The sequence below is a fragment of the Puma concolor genome, chromosome F2 (genome assembly GCF_028749965.1).
Source record: "Puma concolor isolate L17-30 chromosome F2, mPumCon1.1.hap2, whole genome shotgun sequence".
NCBI lineage: Eukaryota > Metazoa > Chordata > Mammalia > Carnivora > Felidae > Puma > Puma concolor.
The window spans coordinates 75704215-75723918 of record NC_141684.1 but is presented as its reverse complement, the minus strand read 5'-3'; the positions used below and the strand labels follow the sequence as shown (position 1 = coordinate 75723918).

Genomic DNA, 19704 nt, shown 5'->3' with positions numbered 1-19704 from the left:
TGTTTGGTCGGACTGACCGTCCCGTGTGTTCTAAGATGATTCACCGTTCCTGAAAGGGGGGAAATCTACTTCCGGTTCTGAAGTCAGGGAAATTCTGTAACTTGACTCCCGTGTAAGGGGACTTGCTCCTGGCACGGGCTGCCATTGTTCTGTCCAGTTTTTCTCTCCTTTCCCTTCAAATATCTTCTGGCCCTACTCTATCATTCCAGAGACCTTGAGGGTTTCCCTCTTTGTAATTTGTTGCCCTATTCAGCAGTGTGCCGGAAGCTGTCTTGTCCGACACTTCTGCTTCCCTTAGCTGAATGGGTGGCTTGCTCCTTCTGTCAGGCTTCCCCCTTCTGAGGGAGCCCGCCGTGTTTCACCAGGCTAGTGTAAAGAAAGCGTGGATGTCGCAGAGTGAGTTGATTCACGCATATTAAAGTCATCAGAGATAATATTTACTTCCGTCTCTTTGATAGCGTTTCTTAAAATTCATTTCGTGGGGCGCCTGGGTGGCGCAGTCGGTTAAGCGTCCGACTTCAGCCAGGTCACGATCTCCCGGTCCGTGAGTTCGAGCCCCGCGTCAGGCTCTGGGCTGATGGCTCAGAGCCTGGAGCCTGTTTCGATTCTGTGTCTTCCTCTCTCTCTGCCCCTCCCCTGTTCATGCTTTGTCTCTCTCTGTCCCAAAAATAAATAAACGTTGAAAAAAAAAATTTTTTTTTAAAATAAAATTCATTTCGTAGAAAAAGGCACATTAACATATATCCCTGCCATCCACCTTTTCCCGAGACACGCCCACTCGTGTTTCCTTTTTCTTTCTCAAAGTTAGTTTTACTTTTCTTCGAAGTCAAATAGTTGCACTAGAATTCGTGCAACAACAGCAACAACAACAAAAGGCCTCTAGGATGCCACATCAACTCTCGGAGTCTTATAACCATTTTCAACTCCCTTTTGCTGGTGGTTTTGGTATCTGTGTCTGTGCCTAGAAGTAGTGTGCTTATGTGGACACTGCTGGAGTTTTTTTTTTCCCTTAGTTTTAGGAACTACCCATCGATACCTATGGACTTCTGTCTTCGGAAGATTAAGATTTCGTTTTTTCGCATTCCCATCTCCAATACCTATAGTCAAAATTCCCCTCCACTGGTCCTTCTTTCATTGTTATAGCTTTGGTTAGATCAACATACAATGTGGTGTTATTATAGCTACATAGGGCTATTTTGAACTGAACTGCTTTTTATGCTGTATTTGCTTTTCTTGTATTGCCCAACTTTTTGTGTCCCCTCAAGGTAATACATTTTTTGTTTCATTCGCTTTGTTTTCTCCGTACTCATCAGTTAACCCTGAGCTCTCCTCAAATTGGGGAAACGTTCTTTCAGTGTATTCAAACACAGATATTCTTTAGTTTTATCTTCTTGGGTCTTCAGATTTGCTCTAATTTGCCCTACTGCACGATTGGTAACTTGTGATCTTCATTTACCATCATCTTTGGAGATTCCCTTTGTCTCTCTATTGAGTTGGATCTATTTCTTGAATCGCATATTTTCTTCTTTTTTGGTTCCTACTTATGCTTTGGTGGAATACCCCCTCAAGTAGTTTCCTGAGAAAGGGTGCACAGGAGTAAATTGAGATCTTGCATGCCTGGAAAGGTCTTTAGTCAGACACACATTCACTCGATAGTTTGGCTGGGTATAGTAGAATTCTAAGTTGGAAATGATTTTCCCTCAGAATTTTGGAGGTGGTAGCCTCCATTGTCTTTTAGGATCCTTATCTATTGTGTGTGATTTCTTGGGGAAGCTTAATTAAAAGCTTCTTGTATTTTGTTTTTGTTGTCTGAGCAATTAATACTGCATCTTTTCATTCTGGAATGTTTGTTTACTAAATTGTCTATTGGTAATCTCCTGTTTTCCATATTTTCTCTCCTTGGATCTTCTGTTATTTGGATATTAAACTTCACAGATTGACCCTCCAATGTCATGGAGAAGACAATTGATATTTCAAATCTTTTTTTACTGTTCCTCTACTTTCTGAGATATTTACTTCTCTTTATGTATCAGTTTTTCCGATGAATTTTTCATTTATGTTATCATAGCTGTAACTTCCAAGGGCTCTTTACTATTTGCTAGGCTTTTTAAAAAAGTAAAACCCTGGTTTTTTCATGTTGTGAGTAGTTCCTTTTATATGCCTGTGAGGATAATTAAGGTTTTTTGATCTTACATCTTTCATATCCAAAACTTTCTTTAAAGACAAGCTGAGCTATCTACTCCTATTTAATAGTAGGGCACTAAAAAGCTAATTGGTAACTCTGTACATGTGGATTGGCCTCAAAGAATGAAAGCCTCACTGTAAGGTTATTCTGGCTGTTTTACTAGGGAACCTCCACTGTCAATATCTTGAGGCATATTTTCTTGGACTATTCATGTTTTTCTACTTACAGGGTATTAGCCCAGTTGCCAGAATCTATGAACTTAAACAACCAATGCTAAACCCTTTGGGCATTCTGTGATACAACTCAGATTGTATCTCAGTTTCCCCTATTTCTGGCTCAGGATTAAGCTTTCTAGGGCACACTGAACTTGCCAGCTTCCAAAATTTTGTTCCTATCATTTTCTCTCTCATTATCTTTGCCCTTGTGAATTAATGCTTTTAAAAATTCATCTCCTGTCACATATGGAATTTTAGGAGGGAGAAGAGATAAATGAATAATTTTTGCCCTTCATCATTCACTGGAAGTTCCAGAGTTTTCCAGGACAGTCAGGCAATTTAAAATTTGGAAATGTGGGGCGCCTGGGTGGCTCAGTCGGTTAAGCGTCCGACTTTGGCTCAGGTCACGATCTCGCGGTCTGCGTGTTCGAGCCCCGCGTCGGGCTCTGGGCTGATGGCTCAGAGCCTGGAGCCTGCTTCCGATTCTGTGTCTCCCTCTCTCTCTGCCCCTCCCCCGTTCATGCTGTGTCTCTCTCTGTCTCAAAAATAAATAAACGTTAAAAAAAAAATTAAAAAAAAAATAAAAATAAAATTTGGAAATGTATTTAATATACCAATAAGGAAATCCGTATCCACAAAATCTTGAACATAGTATCGCACTACCTCTTCAACTAGAACGTAATTCTCAAATCCTGGGTCTATGTGTGTGCCTGTGCTTTCTTGCACTGTGCCTGCAATGGTGCCAGGGATATACTGGATAGTGAAATACAGGTTTGCTGAATATGTGAACACATGAAAAATGATCAGAGTTATGTGAAGGAAAGGAATAAGTACAGACTACAACTGTTTTCTTTTTTTCAGCGTTGGGCATCATATTCTACTTCCCAGATATCTTTTCTGTTTCCTTTTATTTATTTTTTTTTTTTCAACGTTTATTTATTTTTGGGACAGAGAGAGACAGAGCATGAACAAGGGAGGGGCAGAGAGAGGGAGACACAGAATCGGAAACAGGCTCCGGGCTCCGAGCCATCAGCCCAGAACCCGACGCGGGGCTCGAACTCACGGAGCGCGAGATCGTGACCTGGCTGAAGTCGGACGCTTAACCGACTGCGCCACCCAGGCGCCCCATTCTGTTTCCTTTTAAAAATCATCCTCAACTACCCTATCCTAATATTTGTACAAAGTAATGCCTTACATAGTAATTTTCTTGGTTGATTGTTATGAATTAGATGAAGCAAATTGTTTAAACATTTGAAATAATGAAGCTAAGAGTAGGGTATTCCCTGCCCTCACCACCATCTTGGGTGGTGAAGTAGAATGGCAAGGACATGGGTTCTGACCCTGTCACTTAGCTGTAGGACCCTGGGAAAGTTCTGAACCTCTCTGTGTCCATCTCCTCAATATTTAACATATAGGAAATAATAATAGTAAGTACATGAGAGGAGTTGTGATGATTTAATTTGATAGCTACGTAAACCATTTTACAGTTCCTTCCTGGTACATAATGCTCTGAATGGAGTTTAGCTATGATGTTGATGATTCTTCTAAGTAGTGAAGAGAGTAATTACAAGAGTGATGGGTGCTGTGCAGATGCAGAATGTGACAGGGTTGTTTATCAGAGGGTGTAACCTAACCTGGGTGAGCTTTAGTCTTTTTCTTTCAAAGGCCATGGCCCCGGGAAGCTGCTCTCTTCTTTGAATCTGAGAAAGGTCAGGAAGAAATGAATTTCCCGGCACACTTAAAAGCATGTTTACCATGATTCCATTGGCTTGAGGGAAGCTGGATGAAGAGGGCAGCTAGGTGAGACGATTCAAAGTGGTTTGGGGCAAACTTGTACAGATAAGGTTTGACTTTATTTTTAAACATGGTTACTACTCAATGTTGCTGTTTTTGTAGAGGCAATGCATTCATATGGTTCAAATATCAAGTTAATAGAAAATAATAGAAAAGATCCACTGCAAAAACTCATTACCATTGCTGTTCCATCCATCTCTTTTCCTACCACAGATCATCACTTTTCCTTTGTTTTTCCTTCGGGGGTTCTTATACAAATAGAAACAAAAATGAATATATATTCTTATTTTCCTTCCTTTTTTTTTTCGCAAAAGGAAGCATAGCATGGCATATGGCATTCATTACTGTCTTATACCTTGCTTTGAATTTAAAAATACACTCTGAAGGTTTCTCAGAAACAGTAAAAAGTGTATTCTTTTTGTTCCCGGGAGTAGTGTTTTATTATATAGATGAATCAAAGCCTAACTAGTTCTTATTGAAAGGTACTTGACCCGCGTCTAATCTTTTGCTATTCCAAAAATACTATAATGAATAAGCTTGTTCATATACCTATGAGTAGATCAACAGGATAAATTTCCAGAAGTAAGGTTACTGGATCAGAGGGTACGTGATTTTGTAATTTTAATAGATGTACCAAAGTACTTTCCATGAAGTTCATAACAATTTGTACTTCCACTAGCAATATCTGAGGGGATCCAGTTCCCCATGCCTCACCAATCTTATTTGTCAATTTTTTTGCATTTTGGTGATCTGTTTTCAATTTCTGTAATGGAAAATGGTATCCCAGAGTAGCTTTAATTAGGAATTTTCATATATTTACAGATTATTCATGTTTCTGTTTCTGTTTCTGTGAACTGATTGTTCACCCTTCTTTTTTTTTTCCCCTTATCAAATTCTAAGAGCTCTTTTTGTATTAGGGATATTAGCTCTTTGCGGTGATTTGAAGTATAAATACTCTCCCCCAGTCTGTATTTCTATTTTGACCTTATCTGTATTGTTAACTTTTTTTCCATGTAGATACGTTCCTTCTTTTTGTAGTTGGGAATACCAATTATTCCTCTTATGGCTTTCGAAAAACTTTCCCACTCTAATGTTATAATGGAGTTGACCCCACCTTTTTTTTCCTGGTAGTTCCCATTAGTTCATTTCTGACACTTAAATCTTTGATTCACTGAGAACATATTCATATGTTGTGAGATGTAGACCTAATTTTGGTTCCAGTTGGCCACATAAATGTCCCAACATAATTTCATTGAAACGTCCATCTTTTTCCATTGATTTAAGAAGCCATCTTTATTGTATATCAAATTCACATATGTGTTTGACTCTTTTGCTGGACATTCTATTCTGTTTGAATGGTCTGTGTATTTATACATCATACCACAATATTTTCATTACTTAGATTTTATACTACATGTTAATGTTTAATAGGATTAGTGCTTTCTTGTTGCTCATTTCTTTCTGAATTTTTCTGGCTCTTTTTGTTTTTTCATTTTCTATATAAATCTTAGAGTCAGCCTGTCTGATTTTCAGATGGAGATATACAAAAATTGGAATCATTTAAAAATTATAAGTTAATTTAGGAACAATAGCCATCTTTATAATAAGCTTTCATTTTGTTTGATGCCTCTTATGTATTTTTTAAGGTGTTTTAAAGTCTCCCCCATGAAGATTTTGCACATTTTTTAAAGCTTATACCTACGTATTTTCTTTTTAATTGTTTTATTTTTTTATTTAAAAAAATTTTTTTTAACATTTATTTATTTTTGAGACAGAGAGAGACAGAGCATGAATGGGGGAGGGTCAGAGACAGAATCTGAAACAGGCTCCAGGCTCTGAGCTGTCAGCACAGAGCTCGACGTGGGGCTCGAACTCATGGACCGCGAGATCATGACCTGAGCCGAAGTTGGATGCTCAACCGACTGAGCCACCCACGCACCCCTTAATTGTTTTATTTTGAAATAATTCCAAACTTTCAGAAAAGTTGCAAAAGTGACATAAAAGTCTCCCAAATCCTCTTCAACAGAGATTCCCCCCAGTTGTTAAATTCGACCACATTTACTTTATCATTCTCTTTACATATGTTTATAATAATTTCTTCTTCTGAACCACTTGAGAGTAAGTTACAGACATGGACACCTCATTGCTCTTTTAGTATTTCAGTGAGTATTTCCTAAAAACAAGGACACTCCAACATAACTGCAGTATAACTATGGAAATCAACAAACTGATCCAATGCTATCAACTAATCCAGAGGCTGCATTCAAATTTTGCCAGTTGTCCTGGTAGTGTCCTTTATGGGACCATGATCCAATTCAAGATTATGTGTTAGATTGGGTTGTCATGTCCTTCTCCGTCTTTCCTTGATGGTTTTCAACTACACGGGCCAATTTGGGTTTGTAGATTGTTTCCTCATGATTTGAATCAGGTTGTATATCTTTCTCAGGAAAGATATGTTTTTCTCAGTGCGCCGTATCAGGAGGCACATGATGTCAATTTGTCCCGTTGCTGGTGATACTGACTTGATTAAAATAGCTTATATCTATCTATTTCACTTGTAAGATAATGTCGGCAGGACTTTCCACTGTAAGGATAATTAATAATTAATAAGTCTTTCACATTTATTAGCAATTCTATTGTAAGGTAGGACTTTCCTTTCTCCCTTATCTAGTTAATTATTCATATTAGTATGAATTCCTATTTCATTCACTAAGATTATTTGTTCCTATTTTACTTGCTGCTATTATTTTATTTTTTTAATGATTCTCTTCTTTTAATGTTTATTTATTTTACATTTTTTAACTTGTTTTATTTTTTATTTTCTTACCGTTATTATTTTAATGCACAAATAGTCTTCGGTTTGGCCAGTGGAGACCTGTCCTGTGTACTTTTGACTTGTCCCTCTCATTCTGGAGCCCTTCCCTTATTTGGGGCATAAGATGTCTAGGTCCATTTTGTATTTTCTCCGCTCTGCAATCAGCCAATTCTCTAAGAAGCCCTGTCTTTCTTCTGTTGTGAATAGTTAAGAATTTAGAAACTAAAAACTCAGAATTCAGAAACTAAAGTCTGATGCTGAAGTCTGCTTCAGAACACCATTATTTTAGACCCTCTCAAAGGACGGAAATAGAAAATACATGTATGTGCATACACACCTATAGATACACATTTATGTCTATTTCTATATGTCTGTATCTTGCTAGCCTTCTATCACTGTTAAAAAGTATGAATTTACACTGATACCTCTTATTTCAATCCAACAGGATGCAATTTATTGTAGACTATTTCCTTTTTGTACGTAAAGCCCCCTTCTCCAAGGGGTTCCCATTATCTTCAACATATTTACTTCTCCGGCCCATGTGTATACAAATCATATCCCTCCCACACTGGCCAAATATCCCATCTTCTGGCCTTAATATCACCAACCAAGCGGCCCATTGGATGTGTCGGGGAGAGTATTTTTCTCTTTTTCATTGCTATGGTAAAAGGAATACTCTTCTATAAATTCTGGGTTTTTTTTTATTTTTACATATTTGAAGTCTATTGGCTCATTAATTTTTTATTATTGAAATACAGTTGACATATTTTGTTATTTTTTATAGTGCTACCCTATACAGTCTTTTCATTGCTCTTTAGTTTTTCTGTTAATTCTTTTTCAGTTTTGCATCCCGAAAATTGAATCTGCAAACAGAATTAGCTTGCCCTCTATCTTTACAATTATTAGACCGTAAATTGCCTTCTTTTTTCTAATTTCAGTGATAAAGTGTTAAATAGTAGGGAAGTAGTGTACATTCTTATGTTATTCTTGACTTTAGTGGGAATGTTTCCAGTGACTACTCATTAGGGTGGTGGCTCTTGGGCTGAAATGTGTGTGTTATGATTTTTCACTTTTTATTTGGAAATAATTTTAGAAATACAGAAAAGTTGCAACGATAGTACAGGCAATTATTGTCTTGTATACCCTTCACCTGGCTTCCCTTCATGTTAACATGTTATATAACCATGATGTATTTACAAAAACTAAGAAATTAAGATTGGTATGTGGAGTGTTTTTAAAAATATTAAGGGTTCCTCTTTTTTAGTCTCTTTTTAAAAATTGGAACTGAACGTCTAATTTTGTCAACTGTCTTCTCAGTATATATTATTTTTTCTTTGACCAATTAATATGATGAATTAATAATTTTTAAATACTGACCCATCCTTGCATCTTGGAATAAACTCACATTTATTTACCATGCATGATTTTGTTTGCTAATATTTTATTTAGAACCTTTACACTGATTGTTATAAATAAGGTTGGTCTTTGTTGCTTTGTAAAGCAGTCTTTATCAGGCTTCAGTGTGTTATTCTCAAAAAGAGTTGGGAAGTTTTTCTTCTAATTTAAGTAGCACCAAGATTACCTGGTCCTTAAGGATTGAAGTCAGTGGAGCTTTGGGTCTTATGCCTAATGGGGTGGGGAAAGGGAAAGGATTGGACAACCTTCTAGAGAAGGCAAGGATTGGACAACCTTCTGGGGAAGGGAAGGATTGGACAACCTTCTCTATTCTATAGAAATGGGCCTGCTGAGATTTTGTATCTTCATTGGTGCCAGACTTGGTAAATTATAGTTTCCTAAAATATTATATATTCTTCTAGGTGCTATAACTTTTTGAGACTACAAATTTTCTTTGACTTTATTGTTTTCCTTTGTGTTCTAATATATGTGTTTTTCTTATTGTTGCCCTCTGGAGTTCCCACAATTTTGACTAGCATTTCTTTTTGACACACAATTACTTAAGAGTTTTAAAATTTCTAGGAGGGGGCACTTGGGTGGCTCAGTCGGTTAAACATTTGACTTCAGCTCAAGTCACAATCTCATGGTTCACGAGTTCAAGCCCCACGTCGGGCTATGTGCTGACAGTTCAGAGCCTGGAGCCTGTTTCAGATTCTGTGTCTCCCTCTCTCTCTGCCCCTCCCCCACTCACGATCTGTCTCTCTCTGTCTCAAAAATAAACAAACATTTAAAAAAATTTTTTAAATAAATAAAATTTCTAGGAAAAGGAGCTTTTTCTTTTTAAATTTTGTTAAAATTTCAATTGTATTTGTTTTTACAATTTTTAGGTTTTGGAATTTAAGGTTTTCTTCATGGTATAGATCAGTTTTCCACAGGTACTTGAAAAGAAGCTATGTTTATAAGAGACTGTTGAGAACTGAGAACAAACTAAGGGTTGATGGGGGGTGGGAGGGAGGAGAGGGTGGGTGATGGGTACTGAGGAGGGCACCTTTTGGGATGAGCACTGGGTGTTGTATGGAAACCAATTTGACAATAAATTTCATATATAAATTAAAAAAAAAAAAAAAAGAAAAGAAGCTATGTTTATTTTTTTTGGGTCTTAACTGTATTACAACCAGATGTATTCTATTAATTTTGTCAATGTCTTCGACATCATACCTTATTTTGTGCCCATCTAATCTGTTAGTCTTCTGTGGATAGTGTTTCAGTTTGTTCTCTTACTGCTTGTTATTTCTGGTCTGTGAAAATCGTTGCTATAGTATGTGGTTTGCAGTTATTTCTAATTTTTGTTTATTGATTGTGAATTGTATTCCTTGACATTATGCAATATCCTTCTTTGACTTCAACTCCTTTTTATCTTACGATAAAATTGTGGCTCCCATTTTTGGTTTGCATTTAGTTGGTATATTTTTGTCCATGCTTTTAAAAAAGAACTATATTTGGGGCGCCTGGTGACTCAGTCCGTTGAGCATCTGCCCTTGGTTTCAGCTCAGGTCAGGATCTCCTGGTTCATAAGATTGAGCCCCTGGGTGCCTCTGTGGCTGTTGGTTAAGTGTCCGACTTCGGTTCACGTCGTAATCTCGTGGTTCATGAGTTCGAGCCCCACACTGGGCTCTGTGCTGACAGCTCAGAGCCTGGAGCCCGCTTTGAGAATTCTGTGTCTCCCTCTCTCTCTGCCCCTTCCCCGCTTGTGCTCTGTCTCTCTCTCTCTCAAAAATAAACAAAACAATTAAAAAAATTTTTTTAAATAAAAAAAAAAAAAAAACGATTAAGCCCTGCATCGGTCTCTGTGCTGATAGCCCAGAGCCTGCTTGGGATTCTCTCCCTCCCTCTCTGCTGCTCCCCTGCTTGAGAACTATATCTTATAGCATAGAGATTTTCTTTTAACAGGTGAATTAAGTCACTTACATTTATTGGTGATGACGGATAAGCGTAATCTAAATTTTCACATTTTATATTAGTTTGTTCCTATAGTTTCTGTTGTTGTCTTTCATTCTGTGCTTGGTTCTTTCACCTTTTTGTTTTGTTTTGGTAGTTCTGATTTTGAAGACGGGTTTTTTTTTTTTTTTTTTTTTGTATTTGTGTTCAATTATATACTTGTATATAACATCCTTAATCCTAGACAGTATCTATGAGTTTACTTCTATGAACAGTGATAACGTTGACAGCTTACATCCTTTTTCCTCTCTCCCCCTGTGCCTCAATTTATGTCAGGAGTATATCTTTAATGCTTATCTTTGTACTGTTAAATATGCCTTTACCTCTGACTTGATGTGTCTACTTTAAGTAATTTCCTGTGACTGTTCGCTATTACAGGTGAAGCCGTCCGCGTACTTACTCTACCTCCCATCAGAGCAGTCTCCCCGCAGCTCAAAGACTTCCTTTCTCTGCCACCCCAAAGACCATATTTGTCTCCTTCGAGCATGGCATTTCTGTGGGTTTCTTCATGCAACCACACCTTTTTCTCTCTCCAAACAAACCCGGCTCCGGAGGCTTCTGTGCCTGTCTTGTATTCCCTGACCACCCCCGGCCCCCGCCCAAATGACCCTCTCGTGCTCAGAAGGGGCTGTTTGCTTCCACTTTCTGAGCTGGGCGGTGGCCAGACCTCCCTTAGTACTTTCTGTGCCCTCGCTCTCTATCAACTCCTGTAAGCTCAGCTCCGTTTGATCTTGGCCCTGTTCTGAGGACTTTTTCCTCCACTGTTGCACTTCACAGCGCGTTCCTCTTCATCAGGCCGTGTTTTTGCCAAGACTTTGAGGTCGGCCACCGATAGGTCCTCCCCTGAGCTACCCCCTACCGCTCCCGCGCTCTTTTCCTGCAGGCTGTGTCCAGTCATCTGGCGTCACTACACACACTTTGTAGCCTGTACATTTTGTCTCCTCGGGTCACCGATTAGGGGGTATACAAGGTACCTCCCACTTTGGTTTCCAGAAGAAGAGAAGGTATTTGAGTCTAAGCTGTGGCCGTGTTCATTCTGGAAGGGAATGCTGGACCTTAATGCTTTTGATAGGGGATCCTCAAGGAGCTCACTGTCTGTTAATGAGATATTCGGCATAATTAGAATCTCATTTTAGCATACTTGATGGAGCAAACTGGTTTCATTTTGCTTTTGAGCCCTCGTACCTTAAACTTTCCAACACGAACCCCCTGTGGCTCCAATGAACAGGGGAGGAAATTGTTCGCTGGTTATCTGGGCGCTCTGTGCTCCAAGCTGCATGGACAGAGATAGCATGCTGAACCAGTACTTTCCGTGGGCGTGGACAGCTCCCTTTTGTTTCCCTCAAGAACAGTTCCAAACCTTGATCTCCTTGTAGACCTCCTACTCTCAATCACCCTTAACAGAAAATAGAAGCCCTCAGATGTGAACCTCCCCAGTGTCTCCTTTTCCTGCGTAAAAACTCACCTTCGGTGGCAATTGTCCCGCCCTCGTTTGCTTGCTCGTATTGCTCGTTGGGGAGAAATACCCTTTCTCTCTAAAGCTATGGTTTCCTTCCCTAAGTACTACTTTCCATTTCTTTTACAACTTTTTAAACTTCATCATTTATCCTTGTCTCTTCTTGCTTCGTTCACAAATCAACTCACTTCCTTCATCCTAAGACAACTAAACCAAACCCCGAAGCCGAACACGGGTGTGTCTTACCCCCTTTGAAGGTTTCTGCTCTTGCCTTCTTCCTCAAGAGCCCAAGCACATCAAGTCTTTGCCATAACTGTCTGGTCCGTTGCAACGGCCTTGCCCTCCACCACTCACGGAAACTGCTGTGCTAAATGGAAGTCAGAGTGGTCCTAATGACAAAATTCAGTCACCTCATTCTTCACAGTCTCATGTCCTGGCAGCCATTGCCTTGATTTCTAAAGGGGGCATTCCAGGGGCGCCTGGGTGGCGCAGTCGGTTAAGCGTCCAACTTCAACCAGGTCACGATCTCACGGTCCGGGAGTTCGAGCCCCGCGTCAGGCTCTGGGCTGATGGCTGATGGCTCAGAGCCTGGAGCCTGTTTCTGATTCTGTGTCTCCCTCTCTCTCTCTGCCCCTCCCCCGTTCATGCTCTGTCTCTGTCCCAAAAATAAATAAACGTTGAAAAAAAAAAATTTTAAAGGGGGCATTCTGGTTTTACTTGCCTGCTTTCCTCCAACCAAATGTTAAATTTTACTCTTCCTCGGGGTTGTCATTTTCTTCTCACATATCATAAATCTTTGCTTTGTCACCTATTTCTGAGACCAAATAATAGGTAAAAGAGACCCAGTTTAGAAGTATTTTTCTACTGGGGCGCCTGGGTGGCTCAGTCAGTTAAGTGCCTGACTTCACCTCAGGTCATGATCTCGCGGTTCGTGGGTTCGAGCCCCGCATTGGGCTCTGTGCTTTGGTGTGGGAGCAAGCAAACTGTTAATAGGTTAAATTTAGGTGGTGGGTACGGAGCATATGATCTGAATTTATAGAAAATTTTGGCATTTTATAATTCAGTTCTTTGGACAAGCCGGTTTCACCAATAACAGATTTGAATAAACGCAGGAGTAGGGGACTGCAGAAGTAAGCATGCATGGGGCACCTGGATGGCTCAGTCAGTTGAGCGACCAACTTCGGCTCAGGTCATGATCTCACGGTTTGTGAGTTCGAGCCCCATGTCGGGCTCTGTGCTGACAGCTCAGAGCCTGGAGCCTGCTTCAAATTCTATGTCTCCCTCTCTCTCTGCCCCTCCCCCACTTGTGCCCTGTCTCTCTCTGTCTCAGAAATAAATAAACGTTAAAAAAAAAAAAAAAAAAAAAGAAGCATGCTTGCTGCGAAAGCAAAGTGTATGATTCTCTAAGGGAATAAGGTTACTAACAATATTAAGACAACTACTAGATTTGTAGTTGTGCTGTGTGTCTTAGAAGAGGTATTTGAGGGGCGCCTGGGTGGCTCAGTCGGTTGAGCGTCTGACTCTTAATTTCGGTTCAGGTCATGATCTTATGGTTCAGGAGTTCCAGCCCCGCATCGGGCTCTGCGCGGAGAGCCTGCTTGGGATTCTCCGTCTCCCTCTTTCTTTCTCGACCCCTCCTACTCCTCCTCCCCCCCACCATCTCTCTCTCAAAATAAGTTAAAAAAAGAAGAGGTATTGGAGACAAAAAAGGAGTTTTTAATAACTTTATTTTCTAAGAACCCATCCCGCAGATATGTTTTTTTTTTCTACATGGTCACTTCTTTAAAAACGAGCAGAAACAAAGACAAAGCCTATCTTGATACAGGTTTAGAGTCAGCCAAATTCAGCTCTTAAGGAGTTAAGGTCGACCAGGAGGAGTTCTGCACTTGGCCGCTGCAAGGCACTGGCCCTCCAGCAGCACCGGATGATCTTCCCCAGTCTTTTCCCAGACACGGAGTCCGTGAAGACAGCTGCTGACAGAGACGGGCGAAGATCGTAGGCCACCACAGCGTAGAGCACGTACTGCCGCTCCCCTGAGTACGGGGCCTCCTTGGTACTCATTTGCCAGAGAGTGATGGCAAAGGAATAGATGTCAGCTTTGGGCGTTACGGCCTCTCCTTTCAGGAGCTCTGGGGCTCGGTGGGTGTAGGTGCCCCCCGGGGGGTAAGGGGGAGTGCGGCAGCACGGCAGATCTCCCAGCTTCTCGGAGCAACCGAAGTCGCCGATTTTGCAGACGTCCTGCTCACTGATCAGGATGTTCGCAGGCTTCAGGTCCAAGTGTACGATGCTTTGCGAGTGAAGGAAAAGCAGGCCGTTCACGACATCTAGGGAATACTTCAGACACTTTCCCAAATTGAATTGCTCTCCGGCACAGCAGCGAGGCTCCGCGTCCTCCTCAGGGCAGCTGGGGGCACCGTATATGACTTGGTGTAAGGTGACATCGCCACCGAACTCCATGATTATGGTGCCCAGGCTGTTAAAGCCTGCGGGCGTGCGCGTGCTGGCGGCCACCACCCGCACGATGTTGTCGTGGCGAAGCCTGGCGATGTTGAGCTCGGCCCAGAAGCTGCGCTGGGACGCCAGTCGGTTCTTGGTGCACCTGTTCACTTGCTTTATGGCCACCGGAACACCGTGGTAGGTGGCCTTGTACACCGAGCCAAACCCGCCAGCTCCCAGCCTCTGCAGGAAGCACACCTGCTCCCAGTCAATGGAGCACCAGGCCAGCCGGCGCGGTAGCCGCGGGGCCCTGGGAGGAGTGCCACCCCCGAGGAGCTTCCCTGCCCTGCCTGGCAGCTCAGCAGGGCTGCTGCAGGGCCTCGAGTCCACCGGGGGCGAAAACTCGCCGGGGAGGTAACCGCGCCGGGGAAGCGGCGAGGGCATCGCGCCTTCGAAGCGGACCCCGGAGCCACACAGGCGAGCGAAAAGAGAAGAGGCCCCGGGAGTTTGGAAGCCTTGCTGCCGACGCCTTGGCTCCACCCAGCGTTTTTCTCCTCTTCCTTCGTTTTCCCCCAAAGGAGCCGCATCTGGGCTGTAATCAGCAAGTGTTTTTATCAGAAGGGGGAAACAATCTTGAATGAAGCACAGCCCTCTTTTTCAGATGACAGGATTTCCCTTCAACGCTGAAAGCGCCTTCTTGTAAAAACAAGCTCTTGACTGAGAAGAGTTCACCAGATAAACAACACCGAGCTGCCCCTGGGCTCCCCCCCTTTTTCCCAGTATTTCCCTAATTATAATAAAACCGGCTTTTTTTTTTTTTTTTTTAAGTGTCATCGGCAGAACGTGATCAGTCCTCAGACTAAGGAGACCACAATAGTGCAATGAAATGATTTCACACTTTGCAGGCTATAATGATTGTCAGTGTTGTTTTCCAGCTGCATTAAATCACTTCCAGCAGTTATTGGCAGGAAGAGTTGAAATACGAACAGCTGACATTTGTTTAACCGATTACAGGGATAATTAGGTGCAACATTCATACATGGATAAAAAACTAACCTCGAAGTAATCGATCCAAATAGAATCACTGATACAGGTCAAAACATCCATCTCCTAAGTTCATCAGGGGAAAGGAAAATTCTCTGACACTCCATTCAGCTTATATAGCAAATTAGCAAGACTTCTTAGCAACGTATCGACTTCCTAACAACCCTGGGCCATGGTAGTTTGGCCCACCCGGTAAACTCACTTACAAGAGAGATTCTCGACTTCCCAGCAAATGAGTTACAGAAGTGTCCAAACAGAGTTGGGGGGGGGGGGCGGGGGCGGGGGGGGGGGTGAAAAAAAGAACAGATTCAGATTCAGAGCCATGATCAGAGCTTCAAATAATAACAAATAGAGAATCCTAGGAGAGGAAAGATCTGAATAAAAATGGCACAGAATCACTACTGTCTATATGTAATGTGGACAACCAGATGTTGAAATTAAACCAGGGGCTTGCTGTGCAACCATAAATTCTTCCTTTCTAGTTTCTATAACAACAAACTCCCTACCTCCCACTAATTTGCATTCCATATCTTTGGGGAAAAGACCAACATTACCCTATTGATAAAAAAACAGAGGAACATGTTAGGATCTACGTCTTTAAAGTTCTGTTCTTCTTGTACGGAGAGCACACAGGTGATGTTAAACTATATTTTTATGATGATAGATCTATGCTTTTGAGATATATTAGTTCTGAGAAGATATGAGAATAAACCCAAGGCATTTACAGAAGCCATTTGAAGTCTGTTGAGCCCTAGGATAGGATTTCTAGTCTATACTACCCATCTGCCTTAGTATGTGATCTCGTGTATAGTGTTTAACCTGTTTGAGCTTCAGTTTTTTCACTTAAAGAAATTAGGATAATAATTACTAAACTTCTTTATTTTGGGATAAAAGTTGGGGAGTCCTGTACACACCGATAACAACAAAAGTCTAAAAAGTGGACACTTATGAAATATTTTAGTAGAAAGGGAGTTGAATCCAACCCAAAATACAAAAGGATGACAGTGGAGAGAGTAAAATAAGAAAGTAATAAAATTCTACAGTAAGTCTATACTGCAAAATTTATTTCATAGTTGTCACATAGTTGGCACATAGGTATAATTTAGTTTCCTGACATGAGGAATGCTGTGAATATTAGTCAAAGAAGAGTAATAGAGTGTCATAACCTTCTTGGCAAAATGACGTGACTTGTTATGTAATTTTTATTGTTAAGATAAGAGCATAGAGAGTTCATTTTCCAAAGGTTGATTTTATTATTTATATATAATGTAAGGTATTAATGAAAATGTGGTATTCTATATTCACAAGCCCCAAGTTCATTATACCCATCATCTGCCAATCTGCTCAAGAGTATTTCATTGCTGGGGCGACTGCGTGGCTCAGTGGGTTAGGTGTCCAACTTCCGCTCAGGTCATGATCTCACAGGGTTTGTGATTTTGTGAGTTCCAGCTCCATATCCTGCTCTGTGCTGACAGCTCAGAGCCTGGAACCTGCTTCGGATTCTGTCTCCCTCTCTCTCTGTCCCTCCCCTGCTCGTGCTCTGTCTCTCTCTCAAAAATACACATTAAATTTTTTTTAAAGCTAATCTTTTTTTAAAAAAAGTATTTCATTGAATATCCATTTTAAGACAGCCTTTGGGGCCAGACGGCTTGGGTTTCTGCCTGTCCTCCAGTTTCATCCGCCCTACCTCAGGATTGCTGTCAGGATTAACAGAGTTCCAGATACTTAGATCAGGACCTGAAAAGTTATACCTAATTGCTAATTGTTTCAAATACTTAGATCAGGACCTGATAAGTAATGCCTAACTGCTAGTTATTATTTATGAAACTCATAATAAACAGTGTATAGGTGTTGATACCCGTAAGACAACGATTTGTTAAACAATAGTGGTTTAAAATGTACCCTGCCAGGGCTGCTGTAACTCACTACAAGCTAAACCAATCTGAAGTTTGACTAGTTTTTCCGACTTAAATTTTGAGGTTAAAGATCAAAGAGCCTACTGCCTTCTTGTAATATACTAAAAACGCAGAGGATTAAGATTAATCTGATCAAATGCCGTAACCGTGTCATCCCCAAATAAAGGCAAAGGATGACATTTGTTGATAACAGGGTGGGCACTATCTACCCTCGCAGTGCTAATGAAACAACGGAGAGAGAGACACTGGGTGCACCCGCCGAGGAGCAAAAAAAAAGGCAATGATTGGAAATGCTCCGATTGGCAGCCCTTCTGTGAAGAGCTACTTCGGGATCGGGCGGACAAGGGCGTGTTTCTCACAAGCTGCGACAGCGGAGGGCCGAGTTACCAGCGCGTTGAATCTGATTTCAGTCGGAGAGACTGCGGAGCACCGACTGCAGGAGAGAATCGCTCTTGGTGCCCGCGCAAGGTCTCCCTTCCCAAAGGGCGGCCGGGCCGGGGGCTCGGGCTCCGGCGTCCGGCAGCGCCTCCGCTCGCCGGCCCCGGGGGCCCAGGAGGGCGCTCTCCCCGCGCGGCTCGTGCGCAGGCAGCGGGACCAACGACGTGGGCGCCTCCCCTGCACGACGCACGGGGAGCCCTGAAGCCAGCGCGCAGCCGCGTCGGCCGCGGGCCCGGCGCTCCCCAGGGGGCGGAGAAGCACGTGGACGAGGCCGTGACGCCCGAGGCGGCCAGCGGCCCGAGGTGTGGCGTGCGCCCCGCTGCTGCGAACTTGCCCTTCGGCGTACACAGAAGTGCGTCCGCCTTTCAATGCAGAATCATCCCGTCATCCTCCGGAGGACGTTTTCAAAAGGCCGTTACGCTCCAGGTCGTGCCGACTACGCGCACGACCCCGCCGATGACGACCGCGGCGGAACGGCCACGGCCCTGGCTGCGCATGCGCGCCGAGTGACCACGGCTTCCCGGCGGTCTCCAGTCACAGCCCAGCTTCGGAAAGTTACAATGTGAGGGAATAGGCGTACCGAGGTCGTTGAAGTGTTGTATTGCTCTCTACGATCATGAATTAAGGTCGAAAATGCCCTTCTGCTGCTTTTTAGAACTAAAAAGCTAAAAAAAAAAAAAAAAAAGTGTACCTTGCTACGGATAGAGATTATGGAGTCAAACTTGCAAAACTTTTTTTTTTTTTTTTTTTTTTACTTAAGTGGTATTATACTATTGATATTATTATGAACTTTGAATTTTATGCTTCGCAATGTATCATGGACTTGTTTCCATGTCTGTAAGCGTAGAGAGCTACTCTGGTTTCTTCCAAAATAATGTGATGGTCAAGGGCAAATCCAAGTTTTGTGGGGGCTCAAAGCTTATACAAATTGAATATTTGTAAGAAAACTATTTAAAAATTAGGCATGGAAGTGAATATTTTTTAGATGATAAATCACAACAGATCACACATTTTGAAAAGCTGACAACATAGTCATCACAAAATTCAGAGAAATAACATAATTTTATTAAAGACTAATACCTGATAAATCTATATATTACTTTCCCCTGCATTTTGGGGGGATATACTTTTTTATTCCCTCTTCAGATGACAAGGATTCTGTCAAAATTTGATCTTGGGTAGAACATGTAATATCAACATGAGCATTTTGTTGTTTTACTATTATGGGTTTATTTTGTGGAAAATTAAATCGATCCCAAACTTGTAAGGGTGTAGAGCACTTTGGGGGAGATTGCTTTTATTTAATTCTATTCAGTGTCAGTCAAACATCCAACACACCCCACCGAATGAGATGATGGATTTAGATGTGGTCATGAAGACAAGTCAGAACAAACTGCCGCTTCTCTAAAATATTTGGTTGCACATCTTATTTTTGCTGTACTATGTGGATCTGTACATTTCTCGGTGAAAACTTTGTGTACCTCCAGATTTTTACTCTATTTAGCTTTTCATTGGCACAGAGGTTAATGGACCTTCCTTTGCCCTGGGAATCATTAATTGCTTGGTTAGTAACAGATACAGTGTCCTGGCCAGACTTAGATGTGGAGAGAATTAATTTTATATTTATGTGTATTTCCATTCATACATGCAACTTTGGCCAATAGTGTTTATCACCTCATGTATTGTTTATAAAATTGCTTTCTTGGAACAGTATAAGAATACAAATGAAAATAAAGGAGTAAGTAGAGGCTGTTTGATTACGATGCAGCCTTTCATAATATAAGAAAAGATATAGGACTGTAGCATGAAGTTTAAAATAATGAAGAGGCTTTGGAGCAATCATCCTAATTCCAGTCCTGGAACTAATACTTACCAGCCGGGTGGTCTTGGGTAGGTCATTTATAAAATATAAATATTGATAGTGCCCTGCTTCTCAGCTGCGTAGCACTTAGAACTGGAACATAGTAAGTACTCAATACCTGTGTTTCGATCAGATAAAACTAACCCATAAC

General features: G+C 41.5%; 1 protein-coding gene and 1 long non-coding RNA gene across 3 annotated transcripts in view; one reads left to right on the top strand and one right to left on the bottom strand.

Moving 5' to 3' along the window:
• Positions 1 to 19704, top strand: part of LOC147572117 (uncharacterized) — an 83182-nt gene that overhangs the window by 23903 nt on the left and 39575 nt on the right. The gene's annotated exons all lie outside the window — the stretch shown is intronic.
• On the bottom strand, positions 13621 to 14821 carry MOS (MOS proto-oncogene, serine/threonine kinase). The gene has a single exon (XM_025923038.2). It carries the CDS (start codon positions 14736 to 14738, stop codon positions 13692 to 13694), a length of 1047 nt encoding a protein of 348 aa, XP_025778823.1. The 5' UTR covers positions 14739 to 14821; the 3' UTR covers positions 13621 to 13691.

Bases quoted from the DNA above. Each gene is read 5' to 3' on its own strand.
- MOS (XM_025923038.2), bottom strand. From the start codon at position 14,738: ATGCCCTCGCCGCTTCCCCGGCGCGGTTACCTCCCCGGCGAGTTTTCG.